Source organism: Anomalospiza imberbis, chromosome 8, assembly GCF_031753505.1.
Source record: "Anomalospiza imberbis isolate Cuckoo-Finch-1a 21T00152 chromosome 8, ASM3175350v1, whole genome shotgun sequence".
Classification (NCBI taxonomy): Eukaryota; Metazoa; Chordata; class Aves; order Passeriformes; family Viduidae; genus Anomalospiza; species Anomalospiza imberbis.
This window is the reverse complement of record NC_089688.1, coordinates 14,206,691-14,223,911: the sequence shown is the minus strand read 5'-3', so window position 1 is coordinate 14,223,911 and position 17,221 is coordinate 14,206,691. Positions and strand designations below refer to the sequence as shown.

General features: G+C 41.7%; 2 protein-coding genes across 3 annotated transcripts in view; one reads left to right on the top strand and one right to left on the bottom strand.

Annotated features, from left to right (window-relative positions):
* The window catches only part of DUSP29 (dual specificity phosphatase 29), a 69,808-nt gene that overhangs the window by 49,956 nt on the left and 2,631 nt on the right, over window positions 1-17,221 (bottom strand). The window contains exons 2-3 of one of the 2 annotated variants that reach the window (XM_068198545.1): window positions 5,461-5,652; window positions 4,557-4,777 (exon numbers count right to left, since the gene is read on the bottom strand). In XM_068198545.1, the coding sequence (XP_068054646.1) occupies window positions 4,557-4,777; window positions 5,461-5,651 (412 nt within the window). In that variant the 5' untranslated portion in view covers window position 5,652. Of the gene's footprint in view, window positions 1-4,556; window positions 4,778-5,437; window positions 5,653-17,221 lie in introns of those variants that run through there. The other variant, XM_068198546.1, reaches the window with a different exon arrangement.
* The window catches only part of VDAC2 (voltage dependent anion channel 2), a 91,080-nt gene continuing 85,215 nt past the window's right edge, over window positions 11,357-17,221 (top strand). Inside the window, exon 1 of the mRNA XM_068198548.1 lies at window positions 11,357-11,360. The gene's annotated coding sequence lies outside the window, so the exon portion shown is untranslated. The remainder of the gene's footprint in view (window positions 11,361-17,221) is intronic.

Below are 17,221 nucleotides of genomic sequence, written 5' to 3'. Positions count from 1 at the left end.
CCTTGGTCCTAATCTGTGTGGTTCTCTAATCACTTGTTCCCGTGAGGGTGTAGGTATATTATCTCTTTTACTAGTGCAGTATGTATTCCAACATTGTTAACCTCTGTGCATAGTGAAACAAGGGCTATGATAAATGCTGGTTCACTGACAATAAAATGACTTGTTTGTTGCAGATAAATCAGTCATGTGAAATGATTTAATTAATGTAAAATTGCTCTAAATCTGCTTTCAGCAGATTTGAATTTACTGTGTGATTATTTTTAGCAAACAAATTGAATGTTAAACTTGAGTAAGGAAACAAAAGCTGTGTTGCTATTTGGTTCTGTTTACAGGGTCAGACCCTCGTCTCTTAGCAGTGGCTGCAAATGGATGAAGTGACACTCTGAACCCCTGGTGACATCCTGCATGTGACCAGCGCCTGAAGCACATCTGCTCCATGGGCTGACTGGGGTGGGTGATTCCAGCCATTCCATCAGCCCCTCGCGGGACGCAGCTGAGATGTCCCAGCATTCAGGCTTGGATTCCTGGGTGGCTGCTGGAGCACAGCCACGGAGAGCAGCGTTCACAGAGGCAGTTGTGTGCTCCCCTGTCATGTGGTAGGCAAGGAGCTTATAACCACATCTCCTGTACCAGAGAATCCATGCCATGAGCTGTCATCTTCCAACTCTGCCTTCCCCACCCCCATCTGATTTAATATATGGTGCAAAGAGAAGCTGGACTGGTCCCACATTAGGGGACCATGTTGCAACCTTCTCTCTGAGCATGAAACAGGATCCCTTAGGAATAACGGGATTAACTAAGGAGAAGTAGGGGCACTTAGCTTCTGGCATTATTAAATCTTGCAATCCTTATTTGAAATTTTGCACCACACATCTCAAGCTACTTTTTGCAGAGGCAGACAATAACTGTCATCTGTCTGGGATTTGTGCAGAACAATAACACTTGGTTTTTAACAGCGGATTATGGGTATTCTATCCAGCTCATGCCTGCTGTAACTCTACTAACATCAAAGGGTTTGCACTAGGGATAAAGTTTGCACATTCAATTTTGTTGGCCAAATTCAAGTTAGGAAATTCAATGTTGTTGAACAAGATCAGTCATTAAAACACATAATAACTTATTGTCCTTTTGCTAATCATCATTACATGAGCTAAATGTCCTAAACTAGCCCTTGCTTTCTTGCAGGATGGATTCAATTTGGCTTAAGATGAGGCTCCAGATCTGTCACCCACAGTCAATGTCCCAGCTGCCCTCACTCCATTGGATCCAGCTGAAGTATTCTGCTCAGCAGGAGAGTTCAACTGGGCTAATGGGCCCTAGGGGCTTGTTCCACTATTTTCTCATCTCCTGTTAGGTTTTAGCCAGGTGCAGAATCCACTGCCTATTTCCTGATTAATCCAGTGTCTGTTTTGTCACAGCTGAAAATAGCAAGAAGCCTATGGAGAGCTTTAAATAGTGGCAAGTCAGAGCAGGTAAGAGTTGTCATCTGCTGCAGAGTGGGAAGTCAGACTGAGGTATGTAACACACCTACAGTGAAGTCAAGCAAGAAGACCCTTTTCTCCAAAGTTAAGCAGCTTTCATAACTCCCACCAACAAGAATGTGACAGGAGAGGGAGCCTAGCTTTTCATTTGCTCCACTGAAGTGGAGGAATGGAAATGACTTTGAGAGAGTCTGCCATTTCAAGATTTTAATGGGTGATTTTAACCTGCCTGTTTTAAACATGTCCAGAGGTGAATAAAAGGCAAACCTCTCTACTTGGGAATCTTTCTCTCTACAGAGTCTTAGTTTAACAGTTTTCATGGCATGCTTTCATCAAGTTCTTTCCCTCGTCCTTCTGTTTGACTTCACAAAACCCTGCTCATTTACTTTAGGTTTAGCTGTACTCCAGAGAAATGTAAATTGCACAGGTGGCCATGCAAAGGGTCAAGATTGATATTCAAGGTGCTGTCCTTTGAGCTTGAGCATGAGGGAGAAGGCTAGTACTTTCCCAACTCCATGTTCTTCCTTGTAGGAAAGAGGACAGATTGTGCATCTGTTCACTCTTATCTGAGCCTTCCCAAACAGCTCTGTTACATGGGCAAAGAAACTGATGGGCTGTGCTGAAGGAAAGGCAGTCAAGGAAGTAAGGATCATAAAATAATGCTTATGTGGCATGGCTGCAATAGTGGTGCATGTATTGTCTAATTTCTGCAACAAAGACTATGCAGGAAGTCAGGGTGTGATGCAGCCATTGACCACTGTGACAGGAACAGCTCCCGAGGAAGAGCAAGTGCACACCCCTCTGCTTCCTTTTGCTCACACTCTGGCACCCGAATTCTAAGAAACTGCCTTAAAAACAAACTCCTTACATCACCAAAGATAATATTCTGTTCAGCTAAGGTAGACATCTAGAATAAATCAGTCAATGCTGTTTTCTGGACTTGAGGCGTAAAGCATCAGATTGTTTTTCCAAGCATGATGGAAATAACAGCTCTTATCTAATTCTAATGAGTACTTGATTCTTAGTTTTAAATACATTTGTGCCTCATACAGTAAAAAGGATAATATATTTCTGTTAAAGAAAAAAATTGATGTTGAATTTGCTTGTAATACTCAAGCAGCAGTCTTAAATGACTTCTCAACCAAACAGTAGTACCTTGTTTCATCCTGTATTTAATGTGGACTGGCCTCTTGTCACCTGGTATATTTTGTTTTGTTGTTCAATTTCACTGCTTATAATAAACACTACTTTTTTCTTCTTCTAAATTATGTGAGTAACAATCCCCTCCCTGTCTCATCCCTGCACAGGTCATGGGTATTTAGCTGCTAAATTTCTGTACCTCAGGAAATTATGCTTCCAGAATATCTTGTTTATATATTTTCCAAACTGTTGCGCTTTCCTCAAAATGATGAATGTCAGCAACAGCTGGACAGCGTATGATTAAATTTCACCTTGTCTACATTCCCAGAACTCTACTTCCATATGGAGTTCAGTAAAGCAGTATTAAAAGCATGGGAGTAGGGATAAATATGCCTTGAGCTGCAACTTGTTCTGCATTCATAACTTAGTATTTCAGTGTGCATTTTGCAAAGCACTAGTTTTGTTTGCTATTGTGGCTTCTACAATTCATCTGCTGTTTTCTGTCTTTTGTCAATTGATTTGGAACTTAGCTTTTACACACGCATGAACAAATTTTGGATCTTACCTTTCTCTGGAGCACTGCCAATAATGACTTCAATTGCAAATAGCGTATGCTGTAATGAAAATGGGTGAAAATACAAATTCCCCAAATGCAGCCCAAAGTTGCACAAGGGCAAATATTTTCTAACAGAACAGAACAAGCCCTCCAAGGAGCAGGAAATGCAAAGGTATCTAGCATTAAGGTACACTGTTTGCAGTTACTGTGCCTTCCCTTCCTGGCTAGTTGGGTGCGGACCAGATCTACCAATGCATACAATTAAGCTGGGTAGTTAGTACTTTAGGACCCTGATTGCAATTAAAGCTCACCATGATGTAAGCAAAATGGTTTGCTGAGTGTACAACTGTTGTCTTATTAAATCACTTACTTTTGAGTAGTATCTGTACAGTTTTGTGGCACAGTGATGACTTGCTTTTGTGAAGGCTTGCCCTTAGTAGTAATGATCTCCCATTGGCCCCAAGCCTCTGGTGTTGTACCTGGCATGTATTTAGTGAATCTGAGGATTTTGTGGGTTGTCTTACTGTTTAGAAGTTATCCTTTTTCTAGCAACAGCATGACATTATTCCAAGCTGGTGATGTTGCTTGATCTCCCTTCTATAGAATTGCTTTCTAGCAAGTTCTTCCCTATTCTATGTTTGTAGTACTTGCACAGATTGTAGCATTATAGTTGAATCTTCTGACTCAAATATGACGCTTGCCCTTGTCTTTTTTTTTAAATCCCATCACTAACTTGAAAAGATCAAATAATGTGCCTCCTCCCAGGTCAGTGTATCCCTGTAGGTAATGAAGGACACTTGCTATTTTGTCTTTTGCTGATGAATAATACTAGGCATAGGGAGAACCCCTTTAAAAGCCTGTTCAGTGCATCCTTCTCTGTTGCAGGGAAACAGGAGAACTACCACTAGGAGTTCAGGAGGCAGATAGCATGCTACTTTGTTTGGGTATTTCCATTCTTACCTGCTGCATTTCCCTGTGGAATGGTATCACCCTCCTGGAAGACCCCTATAGCTGTGACTGTTAGAATGATCCTTACTTCCTCTTTGTACCCCATTGGCCCAGAGCCAGATAACCCAGACCTCCCAGACCCTAGATAAAAAACCCCACCGCCATTGTCTGTTCTCTTTTTCCTCCTTCTCCCCAGAGAATAAACACTTGGAAACTGAGCCTCTGCGAATATCTCGCCTGGTTTCTGAAGTTTCGTATCCCTGCAGGTCCCCCAAGGCTGGGCTAGCTTAGCAGTTCATGGGGGCTGACAGGGGGGAAAGCTTCACTTACCCACATGCAGGTGGGTTGGTCTATGTCAAATAATATTCGGTAACTTGCCCTGCTTGTCTATTCTGCAGAAAATATGCAACATGCACAGATGGTCTAGTTACCTCTTGGGGAATTCAGTGCTTCTCTGATGTACTGAGCAACTGGGTAGAAGTGAATGCTGAGATCAAAATTTGGGTTGTCCTCTGCTTCTACTCCATAGTAATCCACAGGCAAGTCATTGTAGAACTTGGGCCCAGTGTTGATGCGAAATCTCCCGGCAGCGGCATTCACAACGTGGGAGATGCCCATGCGGCTCAGCTGTGCCTTGTCACGAGCGATGTACCTGGAAGAAAGATGGGCAATTATATTTGCCTGCTGCATTGCAATGCAGGGAAGAACATGTTGCCGATGCTGAGTTTTTTACAACCGCAGGAAGTTATGGTGGTTATTTTTTTGACAGGTTGATCAGGCTCAAAGTGTTCATCAGAATGCTTTGAGACAGAAGTGACTTGTTAAGAAACTAACTCTTAGATTACCCTCAGTTTTTTCCCAAACACATGTTTAGATGGTTCTCAACTGATGAAAGGTGGTGGTGGAGATATTTCTGCACAAGCTAAGGGTTTTCTGATTTCCAAGTCACCTCTGCTGAGTATTTATCAGTTCAGAGAACTGATGCCATCTCGCAAAGTGAGGAGAAAATGAGCTTGATCCTGTTTTACCCAGTTTTGGCATGACTGCCTGAAGTACCAATGCCATAGCTCCAGTGGGCTGTTGCAGTGTGTCACTCCTGCACTAATGCAGGAGGAGAAACCAGGAAGCAGGGGATATTCTTTTTAGTCAAGATGCATTTTCTCTTTGCTACAGCATCCTATGCACAGTTCAATCTTGTTCAATGCTTAGACCTATTGTCAGAGGTCCCCAGATTATTGCCTGGCTCTCTGTATAAATAAATACTTTATTTATTTTTAAATAGTGGAAGATCTGGGGGAAGAGTTGCAATAACCTTCAGCCCTTCCTGTCTCTTACAGGTCTCCCACATAAAGGTTTGGCCAGACTTCATCCACGTGCCCTGTGGGGTGTGTGCGTGTGCAGAGCAGGCGCCGCAGCTCCTCCAGGGATGGTGTCCCAGTGCTGCTCCCACTGTCAGGCATCCAGCTTGAGGCACTTCTTATCCTAGGCCGCCGTAAGTCCTGGCTGCACAAGGAGTCCCAGGCCATCCTGAAAGGGGAGAGAAGACATTCACCACCAGCCAGAGATATTTCTGACAGGCCCCTTTCTTCCTCTCACTTTATCAAAAAGTTGATTAAAACTTCATTATATTTTTAAAGATTATTTTCTTCTTAGGAAATGGGGAAGTTGCTACTACTGTCTGGAATTCTAAATGCTATTATTAGCACATGAAAAAGCCCAGCCCTTGATATGCCAGCAGGAGGCTTCTGCTTTCACATGGAAAGAGGTAATGTTATGGAAAATGTCTTGTGTAAATATATCAAAGGGTGTAGAAACAAAGAATTAACATGGTATGCTCAGGTTTTCCTTTAACCAGGTAACTTGGTTTTCCTTATATGTTCTTCATCTGATTTGTCTGCTAATTTGCTCAACAAACTGATCTGGACTGAGTAGAATCATTACTGCAAAATCTTATTCGCTGGTCAGCTATTAATGGTCAACTTCAATGAGGAAAACTCTGTAAGGAGTAGTTTGGTTCTTTCCAGTGGTATTTACTGGCCATACTGGTTGTCTTCATGAGAAATGTTCATGTTAGAAAAATCTGGATGAGTTACAGTGATTCCAGCTAGAGCATTTATATGAGCATTGACTAATTTTTTGTAGTAAGTTGTTTTAATTTGCATTCTCCTCCTCTCTGCTCCTTTTAAGAACTATCCCATTTCTAATCTTGAAGCAAGTACTTCAGTTACAAGGAGAAACGCTTTTTTTAGGCATCACTTTATCTTTGGAATTACTGTTTCCATATGGTACATTTCTTTTGAAATGGTGGTTCCTCTATGCACCACACCTCTACAGTGTTAACTGTAGATTTGAACTGTTGGGAGGATTTTTTAAGAGGGTAATAGAAATTACATTTTTCCCAGAGTTCTGTTCTAAGAAAATATTGTACTTCTTTTCTTGTATATTCTAAAAAGGACCCAAACACCTGCATTACAGAGAGAGTAGGAAGTCTGTTATCTCATGAGCCTTAAAACAGAAGCACCTGTCTAGGACATAGGTGATGTTGTAGTCAGTCTTGCTCTGGCACTGCCTGAAGCATGTCTTCTACATAAATTATTTGAGAAGTGGTTTGGGGTAAAACAGTCCATGACAGCAAACCTGAAATTTGCATCTTTCTGCTGAACATATCTATTGTTAACAAATAGGTTGTATTTAAGTTCAAGCACCTTCAATGACCATTTCTTTTCAAACACCAACTGTGGTGAAATGTTCTCCTAGTTTCCCACCCAGGTATTTTCTCTAGCCTTAAGTTCACATTTTGGTGTAATTTTATTTTGCATGCACAAAGACCAAGCAAGAGGATCTGAAAGCTAGCCTGCTGTGGGACCTCATTGTACCTTCATATTAATACAGTGCCTTGCTGAAGGGCAAATGGAGCAACTAATTCCCTGAAATATCCACAGAAAAGAAGGAGGGAAGTGTTAGGCCACAGAATGGTCCCTACAAGTCACCCTTCTGCCATGCATGTGGGGTGATCTGCCTTGCCACCCAGTTGCCAAGAGGAGCCCTCTGTCATTTCAGTACACTTTCTGCTGCCACCTCCATGGCAGCTCTGGCATCTTGGATACAGTACATTTTCACCAAGTGAAGTTCCCAAAATGGTCTTGTATTGTTACAAAGAACTCCACTGTGGAATGTGCTCCCCTTCCAAATGTGCATATCTGCTCCAGTGTCAGCTTTTACTGTGGAAACAAAAGCAGATGTTCTTGCCCATTTTGGATGGCTTTATGCAAGAGGAGGCATGGAGGAATTCCCTACTGGAACAGGCATTTCTCATTTATTTTGATTGCAGCTTTGACACTGGCCACCCCAGTGTCCCCTGTGCCAGCTCTGCCTGGCTCCTGCTGGTGATCTTGGACACTTCTCTGATCCCATAAAGGAGATCTGCAGCAGAAATGGGACTTGGATTTCCTGTGCCCTGACCACAGGGCCATCTGCCAGTTCATGAAGTATTTTCAAGAATAACAACCTCCTCCAATCCTTCCCACCTCATAATACCTGCAGTAAATGTTCCCCTTTTTTGAAGTACTTAATTCTTTGCAGGGTGGCTAATGACCACTCTAGGACACTTCTCACTCCCTGTACAGTTGCTTTAAACTGTTTGGTTTTTTCTTATTTAGTACTGCCTGTTATCCTTTTCTCTTGCTCTCTCCACTGTATAAATACTTTGATTTTCCTATTACCTCAGAGGACTGAAGGCTGCTGTCAGCCTTGCTTTCCTAACCCTCACAGGAGCTGGGCAGATAACTGTGACATACAGTGCACCTAAGGAAAAGGGCTCCTTCAAAGACTTGTTTTGTTTTGTTTGAATTGTTTCTAAAAGGGAACATAACTGCATAGGCTGGGCAAAAGGAGGTAGTACTGTGTGCTACGTGGATATTTAAAGCTGTGGAATAATAGTCTTTATAAGATGGGACTGCTTCTTCAGAATTATGCTAAGATGACTTTCAGCTTGTGCTCACATGGACATTGTATTATAGATAAGGAATTTACTCCTGTTGAAACACAGATGTGAACTGCTGATGGTGTGTACAAAACTTCATTTTCATTCTGGTCACATGTTTTTTTAATTGGAGAATAGCATCAGTTTCTGTAAACTCTACATCCAATAAAAAGGAAGGACTAGAGTTCAAATTTCAAATGTGAAATAACTGTAACTAACAGGCTGCAAATGACTCAAAAACAGAGAAGCCTCAGTAGGACTATTCAACTAATATATTGAATATTGAATGCATTGAAAAAAGAATAGCTTTCCAAAGAAAATTTACAGACAGAAAAACAAGATTTTTTTTTTTTTTCTGAATAAATGACTACTCAGTTCTGGCATTAGTCTAACATCTTAACTCACTAAATTTATACATGCAAGTGTCATTACTGAAATGCACATGTTTAAAGAAAACAATGCTATGATTAAAATGTTCTGTAATGTTTGATAAGGAACATGGATGGATTAAAAAAATAGTGTGAAAGGAAAGTTATTTGTAATAATATGATGGCTGTTCATTTAAAAAATATGTTTTTAATGATTCTCAGCTCACTTCCTCTATACTAACTTTTTGTAGTGGATCTGTTTCGAAGACGTGTGTTGTATGAATGAGCAATACAATTCTAAAATGCTGGTTTCTGGATCATGATGACATGAAACATTCCTGATCTTTGCTCTACTGGATTTGTATTATGGTAATTATTCAACCATACAGAAGAAATTTTGCCATTATATTTAATTTTGAATAGGCAGGTACTGCAACTGTAATTGTATCTGTACTATGCAATAGAATTTCCTTAATTACGACTAGCAGGAGGATTGCAATCAGAGGCCTGTTGCAAGCAGGTCATTCTGATGATGCAGAGTGACCTACAGTGTGACACAGGCTGGTGAGAGCAACCAGATCAATGGTTCCTAATATATCAACTATCCCAGGAAGAAAGTGGTCCTGTGAGAGGTCCCAGATAACATCTCCTTCATGACTAGAATTCCCTCTGCCCAGTAGGGAATACCCCTATGGACTGCATACTGTGGATGATTTGGTTGGGTTTCAGTTAATTCAGGGACTACAGCTTTATCTGTAACATAATTGGTGCTATTCAGTGCCATGCTGGGGAAAGGGCCTTTAGAGCCTTTAGGTTCCTTTACAGGTGTCTCAGTCCTTGGAAACATATGCCACCTTTTATCCAATTTCTCCAATTCCATGATATTTAATTAAAAAACAAAATGAAAAGTCAATGTAATTTGACTATTTGTCATTACCTTGATACAAGATCAAGTTGAGAGGATGTTATGAAGACTGAGATGAAACAGCAGAAAATCCTGCAGCATGATGCTGTGGTAAGTCAGGAGGAAAAAGCAACTCTTGTGTCTAGGATATTTAGTAGAAAGCCTTTACTACCTCTGCTTTAACTTGCGTTTTCCAATGCCAAGATAAAGGAGGGACCTGTGTATACTATAAGGATGTTGATGTGTTCATTTCAATCAAGTGTCAAATATTTTAATCATCCCAGGGCCTATGCTGGCTTTTCTGTATGGGTAGAACTTAGCCATTTTCTTATGACATTAGTACAAATATTTCCGAGTCTTTAAATCCCGAGAACAAAACAGCTTCCATCCTGTGTTTTCTCAAGCTGCTATGTGCTATAACCTTGCCATCCCAGTGAAGATATCAGTCTGGCTATACTTCGAATAAGCTGATTTGTGGTGGTAAAAGACTAGGCTGAAGCTCAGGACTTGGCCAAGTAGGTCATGTCAAGTTCATGCCTATCATGTATTCAAAAGCCATAAACATTTCTCAGAAAGCCTATCCCCTGGAAAGGTTCCTCCGAGCTAACGTATGTTTGAGAGAGAGTTTTGTGTTGCTACATCGCCACACAAGTGACAAGTATTACTGTCATCATTCTTTCTTCCTTAGCATTTAACCCAATAGTCTCACTGGAGTCATAATTTATCAATTGCTAGGAGCACTACGAGATATGGATGGTATGAATCAAACAGCAATGACTGAGGTAGGGCTGGCTGGACTTGAAAGCTGAGACAGAGGCAGTGTCTAGGGAGGCACAAGGTATTTGAGTAGCCAACTGTTTGTAAGAAAATCTCTTCAGCAGCTGGAGGCTATAATCTGAACAGCACTTCCAAATTTAGTGGAGGCTTCCAGGCCCATAAGTGTAACCTAGCTGTGCATTTAGGGCAATGCACCCACTTGGTGGGGCTTGGCAAAATCCATTAGGTGGACTTCCTCTCTACAGCTCACACAAGGCCTATGGTCAGGAGCAGACTAAATTTCTGTACTGGACAGCTTTGAGCAGAACAAGGCAAAAACATTTGACTTTTTTTCCTCTCGATATTGCATTGGTAAACATTTTCTGTCCTAACTTTAGAGGAATTATGATGCTTCCCAACCGATAAAGTAAAATATTCTCTGTGTGCTATCCAGGGAAATCAGCAGCTATATTTTTGATACAAAGCACTACTCAAATGTAAGGAAGAATTTAATCAACCCATCCTGGTACTCAAATATTCTGAATTTACCACCGTTTCCACTGATGTTATGGATTGCCAGGCCTCAAAAGCCTCAAAATGTCTGATTTTTTTCATAGCATGTCTGTGGACCCAGCTGTAGTTCTCAAACCTAATGGTCTTGACTGTTTCAGGATGTACATTAGCATGCAGGCCCCAAGGCAGGGTGGCCTTGGAGTTTTTTGTGGGCTTTTTTTGTGACTGTAGTATAAAATATTCACTTGTCATCAGCTGGTTAGTACATTTGAATTTACCAACCATGTGTGCAGTTCCTGACAGTGGCTAGACAGACTCAGCCATCCTCTCATCTGCAGCAATGTTGTACCAAGTGTGCAAAACCTGGCCACCTGCTGATTTTGCTAACCCTTCTGACTCTTGAATGTATGTTTATTTTATTCTTTAGCCATGGGAAACCAACTCTGTAGAGTTATTGTCCACACAGCAGCTTTGAGTGGATAAGAGAAGTGAAAAATATGAGCAGCAAAATTAATTTTCCCTGACCCATCTTTTCCTCACAAAATGCAAAACCATGGGTTGCTGTACCTGGTCATATATTTGTAATGTAAGTGGAATCCTAACCATGTTTATGAGTCAGGACAGAGGCGTGGACAGAATCTGTGCCAGGCAGAGGAATGTACATGTAGTATGCTTTACAGAAACCATGGCTGATAGGTAGCACCGCCACAAGGATTGCAGAGATAAGAGGTCGTTTATCCACCCCAAGCTGTTCTGTGGCTTCTTCACCACTGAAGCTTGGGTATATTTTGTTTCTGAATTGGACTTTTTATTTACTAGTTACAAATTTTACATGCCCTTTAATAGTGTGCATTGTAACTATTTAAAGCTGAGCATTAAACAGGCCCAGACACTGTTAACAATCTGCATGTTACAATATATTCTGTTGTGTAACTGCTTGTTATAGCATCAGCTATTAAGAAGTTATTACTGGTGCATTTTGTTAGTGCTTTACAGTCATTTAATTACAGCCATCCAGCAATCATTACATAAATATGCATTGAGAGCAAGAACCCCAATGTAAGGTGACCCAAAAGGCTTCTACCTGCCAAGACCAGAGTTTGGGCCCTCAGGTGGCAATGATGTCATTGCATATGCAGGGAAACAGAGAGTTTAAGGCTGTACAGGGAGCGGTGTTCCCCCCAGCATTAGGTGTTCATGAAGTCATCAGCTGGAGCAAGAGCACTGTAGAGCTCTAAGGACCTGAACTTGGCTATTGGCAAGCAAGAGCAAGTAAAGCAAAGTTGATTCCCTTCCAGCCCTAGGCCCAGCAAAGATGTGACTTTTGGCTGTGAGCACAGTTCAGCTGCAAAACCAGGCCCTCTGGAGCCCACCGGTACCTCTACTCTCAGCTGCCAACTGCATCCTTACACCCATTAACCCAACCTGATCTGGTAGACCAGCAGACACAATTCATATGACCCAAAGACAGTAGCTGGTCCAAAATGCATCTCCCACATCTCCAGGCTATTTATGACTGCAGCACCATGCCCACATTTGAGAGTCTTTCTAGCTCCTAGCCAGGCTACTGCTCCTACTCAAATATTATTGCTGGTGTCCTCTCCTGCAATGGACTTCAGCCGTCAGACTTCACTGTCAGTACTGACAGCCTCTAACTCCTTCCTCCATTCAATACTGACTTTTCACTACTTCTTGAGAAAACAAAAATCCCAATCTATAACATTATAGCACTAAACAGTTCTTAGACATGATATAAAACACTCTTGATATCACTATGCTTGCACTTCAAGACAAGCTTACCTAAAATTTAATTGTTCTGTGTTAAGGCTGGCTCTTCTTCTGGGCTGAAGAATTGTTACATCACTGTATCTCTCTTTCCTCCAGCAATAACATGTTGCGGATGAAAACTGGTATTCTCTGAATTGGTAAGCTCTGTTTTCCTCATAAAAGCACCCTCAGAAACTTACTGAAAAGTTGAAGGATGAAACATTTCTGAAAGACAGGCTGGCAAGCTGATGCAGGTTGCTTTAAATCAGGAGCAACATGTGCCACTTTGATTTTCTCTTGGAGCTGCCAGTCGGAACCAGCTGGGTTGTCTGGCTGACACTGGTTTTTTGGTACAACTACTCCAAAGCCCTCACCCTCCCTGAACAATATAAATCCTAGCTGCTTTATCATGGCTTGTAGCAATGCTTTACCAATATTTGCTGCCTGAACTTGCAGGAAGTGTTTGTTGCTCTCGTTACTGGATGATGTTAGTACAGTATGACCCTGGGGAGAGGTACAAGCTTGGATTTATTCACAGATGGCCTGAAATGTGCTGAGTCTGTTATCTGATGCAGACCTGGTAGCCTGAAGGCTCACCTTTGTGATGCTCTTCAACCTCACATTGTCAATGTGTGGGAGACAGAGCCTGCTCCTGCTGTAGCTCAAGCACATTCTCTGCTCCATCTCCATGGCTGATTGGGCTGAAACTGCAACTACCACAGAACCCAAGTCCTACACTCTTTCAGATACTGTTTGCTATGGAAGGAGTGTAGATTTGGACATCACACGTCCAACTGAACACAACATGAGAAAGCCAGGTGGGCTGCATCGAGCATAGAGCCTGCTCAGAGAAGAACAAAGTGTCACTTGGGTGTTGTTTCCAGTCTCTCAGCTATGGTTTCATTCCTCAGATTTACTCCATGTTGCATATTCTTAATCTAGCCTCATATAATTTTCCCAGGTCACCTTCTAAAATGACCTGAAGTCATGTTAATTTCCTGCTTTGGCGAGGTTTAGAGGCCAAGGATTTCCTGTCCTGTGCCTTGCACAAAACCCCAGTTGGAATGCAGTCCCTTAGGTCAGCATCCTGTGGCCCAAGAGAGTTTAGCAGCCCACATCTGAAGGTGAATGAGGCTGCTGTTAACAATAACTAATACAGCAGTGTCCTCCAGCCCAGAACTGAAAACATCAGGCTTCAGAATTCAAAGAATCCCATTACAAATGAATGGTTTCTGCCCCAAGGATCTAACCAAAAGGATGGCACAATGCTAAGCCTTTCTCCCTTGTGACTAGCTGTGGTATGTTCTTCTATCTTAAAAACAATATATTGCTGCTTTTTTTTTTTTCTTGTGTCTCTGCTGTTAGAGGGCATTATAAGTTTCACTGCTCTTTGTTCTTGTCCTGTGGTCTCTACCAGCACCACAAAGACTCTATGCTACCCAACTCATAGGAGAGAGCAAACACTTATCCCCTACACTGGCATAGCAGGAAGGTTGAGTAACCTGCTAGGAAGTAAGATGGGAAACAGCAGGAGGTAGGCAGCCAAGATTCCCTGGTGTTTCTTGGGCACTGGAATGCCTTTCATACATGTTATTACAGTGATCCTGTGAGGAACAGTGCTGTTCCCACTGCACAGGTGGAGATGGTGACATTAAGCTTGATGATTTTTCTGTATTTCTCCCCAGGCGTGAGCTGGAGGCAGCTGAAGGGCAGAGTGCTGCCAAACACTGGTAGCGATAACTGGACCTGAGTGAAGAGTTGCCCTCTGGTTTAATGAGGGTCAAAAGCCTTCTCTCACCACTAGCGAGCAAAAGGCAGCTTACAATAGGAGGTGAGTAACCATCAAGGTTGGATTTCCATGTTCTGGGGGACAAGGATTTTAGGAATGCTTTGGCAGATATTGACTTCAATACTCAAAAGAAAATTCAGAACACATGAAATCAAACCAAGGACGAGAAACCCTTTTATCACTGTGCTCCTGATACCCTTCTTTCTGTGCTTGCAAAGTCTTTTTTTTACAGTTATTTAAAAAAATAATTGTATGATCTCTTATTAAATGCAGGAACATTATGGCTTTAAAGCAACTGTGCTGTCTAATTGTTTATCTTTTTCACACCCCAGCCTCTCTGATCTGATTCTTGCTAGCAATTTGATAGCCATGGCAAGACATGGAGAGGTCTGGAAGGTTAGTTCCAGTAGCCTCTATTTCACACCAGTGTGTGTCTTCTGGCAGAAGGATAAACCACAGATAGAGCTGATTGCAAATTCCTGTGGCCCAGGTTTCTGGCTACAAAACTGGGAAGGATAAACACCTTCTTAAGCACTGCAAGACAGAACAACAGAAAGGAATGGAAATCTGCTCATAATGCAATGGCTAGAAGCAATCCAGCTGGTTTGTTTTATTCCCACCATGAGAACTATGGTCAGTCCCAGTGCAAGCTTGGCCACCTGTCAGATCAAGTTTGTGAACTCAGGCTGATAGGAATTTGACACACTCTTGTCTTGGAGCATGCTGGTACGATCAATGCAAATTCCTCCTACAGCAGTGACACAATGTGTACGCTACCCATGCAGTCACAGATGTCCCTCATAAATCATTAAAATACTGGCTAGTTCTAATCAGATCCTTTGAGTTATAATGTAATACACTATTTGAGAACTAAAACCAGTAAATCAAGTTAGTACAGAGGTCAGAGTGAGATTGAATACAGCTGAAACTTGCTTGCTTATGTGTGTATAGCCTAAGAGATGCAAGGGAAGGAGATGAAATCCCAAGTCAGCTAAGCAAATTGCTTTCTTCTTATTGTAAAATCTTGCTACTAAGTCTGTGGAGGGGAAAAATGTAGAAATTCATCATATTCTGTAGCAGAGCTGATTTGAGGTCTAGAATTTCCCAGCAATTGTGTTAGCTCTTGGGATTATAGGTATTTCTGATTATTTGTCCTCCAGGTTAACTCTTACCATTTTTGTAAAACAACCCGGCAGTTAAAAATATGTCCCCCAAATGTCATTGATCACCTACTACAAAAACAGAACATATTTTCTTCTATAGCATAGAAAACAGGTAACTTCTAATAACAAAAAAAAAAAAAAAAAAAAAACAACAAAAAAAAAACACAAACCAAAAAAACCCCCCCAAAAAACCTATTAGAAGGCCGATGTTGTGGTTGCACTCTGCAGTGCAACCTGGGACACAACAGGAACCTTTGTGAAAGGGATGCTGCAGTGCCCAAGTGCTAGGAACCCATAAGTTTATGTGCTGGGGTGCTACTGCATAGATCCAAATAATCAATGCTTTCTTTTCTGTATGGAAAAGGTTGAGGGCCATCTAAATTTTTTGAGTGTTATCTGACTCAGAGGACAACATGGTATGGGGTATGGCCAACCTCCACAGTGAATAAGTAGTTTGGCCACTATAAATGCTATCTGTCAAAGAATAATACTGAAGGCTGACTTCCCCATTTATGCTATATTTGCATGTACATTTTGTTTCTTATGTTATACTTAAAAGAGACAGTACTTGTTTCATGGCAAAGACAGTCTGGAGAAGAGGATCCTGCTCTGCTTAGGCTGTGTCATTCGCAGTACTGCCGAGTACTTCCTTATGTTTACTTTGTACTTCTCCCTTAAACCCCTCTGTCCTAAACTGGACAGAGTGTTTTTAAAGCCCATACAGCAGAGTTACTTGGCATCTGAGTTATACCTATGGAGCCATATATTTCTATTGGTCTGCAGAGAAGGCTCTCAAAGGCCCAGTTGTGGTAGCCTCCTTTCAGTCACAAACACCATCAGAACAGGACTTTGCTCTAATCCTGTGAAAGCTTGTTATTCTGGCCACAAGCTTAGCTTTGGGGAGGTGCAAGTCATATGAACTCTTGGGGTTCATTGTGGCAACTCCTGAGCTGAAACATCTGGTGATGCAAACCACTAATGGTGATGCAAACCAGTGATCCAGAAAGTCACCATCAACCAGTGAAAAAAGTCTCCATGAGTCACTAGCAGTAAATAAAAGAACTAGCAAAAACCAAGGCAGTAAGTAACAGGTGGGGAACAGAATGAAACTTGGCCTATTTGAATGATGCACCAACAGCTCCAAACTGGGTGCATGTATGGAGCATTGATTATGATGGATTAATATTGTGTTTTATTTCTAATTAAACCTGAAGCAAGTCTGAATTTCTCTCAAACCTGGTGGCGAAATAGTTGGAACATAGAAGGAGAAACAATGATCAGTTTCATTAGAGGTGCAGCACAACTTGGTGTGGGAACTTAATGAAGATTTGTTGGTCAACAACAATCTCCGAACTCACTTAACGTGCTCTCCATTTAATTTGTTCTGCTATTGCAAATGTGAATCCCCAAAGTCAGACTCAGTTTTCATGGCTCTTGTAATCTCTGCAGTGTCAGCAGAAAGCACAAACCAAAGACTTAAAGGACATGAGCAATGTATATTTCTCTTAACAAAATCCAAACCCAGGTGACATTTTTGGGAGAGAGGGAACAGGAAATGTAGTCCCTTTGGGAAGCAGGGGCTTTTCACAACACTCAGAAACTTGGCCCACATTTCTGGTCTCCTCCCTTTCTTCTCCACAAAGGGCTTGTAGCATTTTTAGACAAACTTGGATCCACTGTATGTTGTTGAGAGAACCTGCTGGGAAATTAGGTGACTCCTGCACTCCAGGGCAGAGGAAATGTGTGTTTCTGCTTTGTGTTTTTAGGAAAGTAGGAAGATGAAATTCAAAATAAAACACAACAGATGGGAATCTCACAGAGACAGACACTGGGAAATGTTTAGACAAGCTTTGT